General features: G+C 39.5%; 1 protein-coding gene across 3 annotated transcripts in view; it reads right to left on the minus strand.

Moving 5' to 3' along the window:
- The window catches only part of IFT74 (intraflagellar transport 74), a 39,133-nt gene extending 33,161 nt beyond the window's left edge, over positions 1-5,972 (minus strand). Inside the window, exons 1-8 of one of the 3 annotated variants that reach the window (XM_065046314.1) lie at positions 5,850-5,972; positions 4,974-5,114; positions 4,393-4,528; positions 3,934-3,982; positions 3,013-3,111; positions 2,790-2,850; positions 2,256-2,315; positions 1,143-1,204 (exon numbers count right to left, since the gene is read on the minus strand). In XM_065046314.1, the coding sequence (XP_064902386.1) occupies positions 1,143-1,204; positions 2,256-2,315; positions 2,790-2,850; positions 3,013-3,111; positions 3,934-3,982; positions 4,393-4,528; positions 4,974-5,090 (584 nt within the window). In that variant the 5' untranslated portion in view covers positions 5,091-5,114; positions 5,850-5,972. Of the gene's footprint in view, positions 1-1,142; positions 1,205-2,255; positions 2,316-2,789; positions 2,851-3,012; positions 3,112-3,933; positions 3,983-4,392; positions 4,529-4,973; positions 5,115-5,709 lie in introns of all 3 variants that reach the window. The other 2 variants (XM_065046315.1, XM_065046316.1) reach the window with 2 other exon arrangements.
- Positions 5,973-6,003: the final 31 nt, after the last annotated feature.

Consider the following 6,003-nt stretch of genomic DNA (forward strand, 5'->3'; position numbering starts at 1 on the left):
CGTAATCCACCTTTTATAAAACCTATTTGGTTATTTATGGTGGGGGGCAGAGCTTACTGTATACTGCTTATCATGAGACAGTCTTTACCAAGTACCTTGTGAAGCTGGCACTGTCATTGATGCTTTAATTGGGAAAAAGTCCAGAAAGCACAAGCAAGTTCTCTAAAATGCTGAAGCAGACCAGACCAGAGTGGGGACTAAATCCAAATCAATGGTGTCACAGCTCAGTAGTCTAGTAGGCAAAACTAACACAATCAGAGCAGAGCATTTGGGGTTTTTTTCACCTGAATTAGCAGAGCAAGAAACACCGACCGCTCCATTCTCTTAAACGTGTCCACATACAGTCCAGACATAAATTATCACTACTGCATATCTAATGTCTTTATGTCTTAGTTTGCTACTGAGCCAAGTTTTTTCTCTTAATATTTCCTTAACATTTAAAAATGCATTCAGAAATAGACACATTTGCGATGTTGAAAACTGCAGTATTAGTGAAAAGCGACTTATTATTAAATTTGGGTTGGACTAGATGACCTTTGAAGGTCCCTTCCAACCCAAACTATTCTATGATAAATGGTAAACCGTTTTAAAAATTGCTTACTTTACATAAAATCTCATAATTGACACTGCTCTTTCTGGCAACAAGCAGGACCCTCTTTCTCCTGTACCTAAATTAAACATATCAGAAACTCACCCTCTCAGCCTATCACTACACAAGCTGACACATTCTTACTGCAAACATCTCGCTGTCCTCTTCTTCCCCTCCACACACCCATACTTTACCAGACAGAATTCTCTGTTCCAGTGCCCACTTCTGCTGTCTTTCCCCACTCTGCTACTCTGTAGCACAACCTCCAAAACTCAGACCCTTGACAGCAAGTTATCAAGAGACTGGAGTCTCCACAGACACGTAACTCCTCCTGGATGACACGGTTAAGTATCACCACAGCATTTACTCAGAGTTTAAAACCGGAAACTCCAGCTGCAGCCTGGCAGTGATGTATCACCTTGAAATTGCCCAGGTAACACTTGTGGCATGCATTGCACTGTTAAGGAACTTCTGAATTTCACAATACCTTGATTTTGCCAAGCTCAGTTATGATTTTAAAACCTTTGGAAAAGCATATACTTCATGTACTTACGCCTGTCTTTCTGTGAAAATTTTATCCACACTCTGAGCGTCTCGGTCATTCTGAACCTTCAACTTAAAAAAAAAAGTAAATCTTTTGATATAATATATGATACAGATTTTAAACACAGCTTAGAAGTTTGCTTTAAATGAACAAGAGGATGCTCAGGATGCAGTAGAGGAAGGAGCAGCAAAAGTCTCCTGCTCCAGAGGTATTTTGCAGTTGATACTCAGGAAAGACCTTCAGAAATTGCGGTCTTCCACTGGAAACCAAAGGAAGTAAGACAGCATCTTTTGTTTGAAAAAGAAATATAATCAAGTTTGTAACAAATCACTTTAACTAACTATTACTGTAGGATCTATTCCTGGAATACTTAGTAAAATACTCTTTAAGACTACAAACGAAATTAAAATCTAACACTCGCAAAGCATTCTTCTCTTTATGACACAGACATTGTGACTTTATTTTTCAATCAAATGTAGGGGAAAAAATGGTTTGACTGAGAAATACTCAGGTGGTATTTCAAGATACCAAAATAACCTTTCCTAACACTAGTTTATGTTGCTTATGGACAAAGTGATCATAAGAAATGGAACATGCTTAATACAATTCACAGCTTAATATTTAGAGGAATACTCTTTGTTATGAAATAAAGAAAGGAAGAACAAAGCCCATAGATTTTATGGCTGGCCATGTCAAAGACCTGTTTAATATTTATTACAATGGAGTAATTTAAAAGGCAGATGACAAAAGAGAACTAAATTTCCAGACCAGGCAGCTCTACAACGCCATGCAGTCTAGTGAATTTGCTTTTCATAGGACTACTGTTTTATGCTTCCCAGTCAAATAAAGGATATATTTTAACACTCATCATTTGAGTTGGGACGGCGGCCTTCTCTAATCTAAAACACAGAAAACTATCACGAGGCTGTTAATGCAACAGTTCAGACAATTGTCTCACTACAAACATGCTGCCAATATTATGGTCAGTATTATTTACCCAGAAAAAATGTGTAAGTTTTAAGTTAGTGCTATGCTTTTTTATATATGTCATATGTTGGAAGCACCAAGTACACAACACACATCACTTCACTGTTCGAATATAGCAAATATCTTAATTCTTACCATATTGTAATCTCGAATCACCTCTGCCGTATCTGTATTGGTGTTAAGTATATCCACAACCTGAAATGAGACAGAATTCCAACCTGTTACTGCTCTCCTTTTTTAAAATACATACAACAACAAAGAAGTCATCACACAAATAGGTAGCAACTCACAAAGAGCTCATGAAAACACAGAAATTTTCTGTTATTGCAAACTGAAAAAACATTATTTGGGAATCTTAATAGATTACATGTAGTTTTCAGAAGTAATCATCATTATATATAGTTGTACAAAACCCACAAATATTATGCAGCAGTGATTTCTTAAATCTATGTAAAACCACTTCTCCTAATGTATAGTATACTTCCTTTTTTCTTTTACGTTTCCCTTAGTTTCCGTCTTTTCCTATTCCAATAACTGAGTAAAAAGCACTGTTAACCTGCACATTTTAAAGAGAAAAGGCAATAAAAAAGATGCTGAAGTAAAGCAAAAGCAGTACAAAGTAAATGTGAGAAAGAAGAGCATTCAGTATCAAAAGTGATAGCAGCATACCATATTGTAGTCTGCTAGCTGACCTTGAAATTCTTTGATTTCACCAGCTAAAGCCTCTGCCCTAAATACAAAACAAAAAACCAAACTTAAGATGGGAAGATTCATATATGTAAAAATAAAATAATGAAAGAATTATTTAATGGTTCCTTGAAGCCTGCACAATACCAGAGAATAGTCTTGTGACTGATAAAGTTAGCACTGCATTAGCTGCAGTACATCTCACCTTTTTTCATAGGTCAAATAGGCAGAGTTCTCTTGCTTGTACATTTCTACTTCTTCCTGCAGCTTGTTAATTTCTGTTGTGAGCTCATTTGTTTTGCTTCTGAAAAAAAAATAAACAAAAAGAATCATTAATATTTGAATTTACAACTAAAACACACATAGAAAATAAATTATATTTTACTACAAGAGATGTGCAATCAGAATGCCTTTCTTACACTGCACTGTTTCAAATCAGTATTTCAAGTAAGTGGTGGATAGCTGAGGAAAATAGCAGAGTAGTTGTATCAGATAAAGTCCTAAGTAGTTCTTGGAAAACCTGGATATGAAATGTTTTAATTAGCTTTTTATCCCTGAGGGTGAAACAGATTAGCATTATTCTCAAATAGGAAAAAAAAATCATGGTAACACTTCACAGAAAGTGGATATCATCCATAGTTAAAATGACATCTTTTAGGAGGTTTTATTCAATACTGCAGTATGATCAACTGACAAAGCAGCACATGAAATACAGTTTCTGCAAGGCTTTGCCTTCATCAGCATTAGCTCAATGTATAATCCAAGCAAACCACCTGAAGTTTACAATAAAAAGGGCTTAGTTTGTGATGGAGCTATCAAACCTATCCAGCGTTAGGGTGGAAACTCATAATCAGTGACCCTCCTGTCAGTAACACTGTGGGATTGCATTTAAGTCAGCAAGCTTAATATTAAAATTTCAAAGGAATCTACTTGTACTCGGACATAAGCATATGATTCCTTTTCTCCTACAAACCCTATGAAAAATGACCTTAACTCTTATAAGAGAACAGATTTCATTATAACTGAACACCACTTATCCTACGCTACTGTTAAGCACAACAAACAATGTCAGAAAGGGAACAGAGCATTAAACCTTTTGCAGTTTGAATGTGTTGTTAAGACATACCTCAGCAGTCCAAGGTAATACGTTTTATCCATTATCTGCCTCTGAGGACCTGGCAAAGGAGAATAAGATGAAATTTTACTAGAAAACCCCCTTATTTTAAATGAACTGTAAATTATGAAAACAATCTGTAGAATGTGCAGGCAGAGAGCTGCCATCTTCTCAGCGTTCTTAAATCAGATTTTGGCTTATTTAAAGAAACAAAGGCAGAAATTAATTTCAAACTGTTGTGAATATAAACATTACTTTTTCAGCTATACAGCTACTATATAACATAGTATTTTAATTATTCTGCAGTGACAAGACACCATTTGATGCTGTAAAGTTCCTTTTTCCTACTCTTATTAATCATCGATATTAATTCTGCAGTTTATTCACCTATGAAAAGTCTTCCTTTAAAAACCCAAAGAATTATTTAAAACGTTTACAGACACCTTGATAGCTATTTCCAGTAAAAAGTACCTTTCACTGCAGTTTTCATTCCACTTAATCCCTGTTGAGTCACTGGACGGTCTGCAACTTTAATCTGAGATGATAAGACTCCTACAGTAGTCGAAGAACCACCACGAGAAACAGGCCTCGATGTACTAGGAGGCATCTATAAAAACAAACAAATAAACACCCCCACAAACCTCCCAACTCTGAATTATGAATTTATTATCCTTATGCAATTACCAAAGCCATTAAAAACTTAAGTTAGTCTCTATACTGTTCCTATAAGAATCTTTTAGCATTTACATCTCTTCAGGTAAACAAAGCTCCATTCAAATGCCCACTGCAGAAAGGTAAGGGATTACTTTCAAGCAGCTGCTCACTATTCCCTCTGTCCACAACATCAATGGTATTAAGGTCTCCCAGGTGAACCCTTGATACAAGACCTCCTTGACCCCTTTTGGTCAAAATTAGAAAATAAAAATCTCTCCAAAATGAAAATCTTAAAATTCTTCCTGAGAAACCATCACTCCAGTCACGTTACCAAAACAAACTAACAAAAAGATAAAAATCTATATATACTGAAGTTAATATCAACTTCTTTGACCTACCCCTGTTCCTATTCTGGCTGCTGATGGAGCCCTTGATGAAGAGGTAGGCCTTGTGGTCAGACTTATTCCTGCTCTTGAAGAAGGACGAGTTATTGGAGGTCTGTGACTGCTGGCCATATTGTTTCCCTTTTGAACTTCTCCCTGGAAAGAAGGATAGAAATACTCCTTTAATTTGCACAAACTACAAGAGATCAACTCTTTAAAGCTTAATTCTTCCCCCTGTTAAAAGTTCAGTTTTCTTAAGAAATTGGTGAAGCAGTTCCTTGCTGGAAAAGCATGGTAGGAGACACAGTGCTCAGAAAGGACCAGAGAAGGTCCTTCAGTAAGGGGAGACAGCAGTCCCTCTTCAGTGATCCCAGTTCATATTGTTAAACAGGTAATCCCTGCTAACTCTTGTGGCTTTTAGTGTTTCAGCATCTGCCCACGAATTCAAGTCTGTCATGAAACACCGCGGCAGCGAAGAGCTGTTACAGATATCCACTTAGGTTTTCTGGAGACAGTCCTGCAGGCGTCACCAGACACCAGTGTAAACCCAGACTGTGCCAGCCCTGGCAGGCGCCGGCAGCCCCCATCAGCTCCTCAGCAGCTCCTCCCCGGACACAGCCTGGGGGCCGCTGAAACTGCCAGGCAGTTGCTCGGAGGGGCCTGTGAGGTGGTGGAACTGTTGGCCATGACACCAACAGGCGGGAAGTTCCCCTGTTCCCTGAAGCGACACAAACCCCCGCGCCGCCCGCACCAGATCGGCTGAGGGCGCCTGCAGCCGAGGAGGCGCGGAGGTCGCAGCGCCCACGGCCCCTACCCCAGAAGCGGGAAGCCCCGCAGAGCCGCAGCCAGGCGCGGGCTCCGCTTCCCGGGGCAGCAGCCCCGTCCCCTCACCGGAGGCCTCGGGGGCCGGGAAGCCGCCGCAGGCGCCTGAGCCCGTATCGCAGCAACCGCACCGCGCCGCGCCCGCTCTCGCGAGATTTGGGAAGCTCCTTCCGGCCGGCCGGGGCCCGCAGCCCGCAGAAACTACATCTCCCAGAGTACCCTG

Source organism: Columba livia, chromosome Z, assembly GCF_036013475.1.
Source record: "Columba livia isolate bColLiv1 breed racing homer chromosome Z, bColLiv1.pat.W.v2, whole genome shotgun sequence".
NCBI lineage: Eukaryota > Metazoa > Chordata > Aves > Columbiformes > Columbidae > Columba > Columba livia.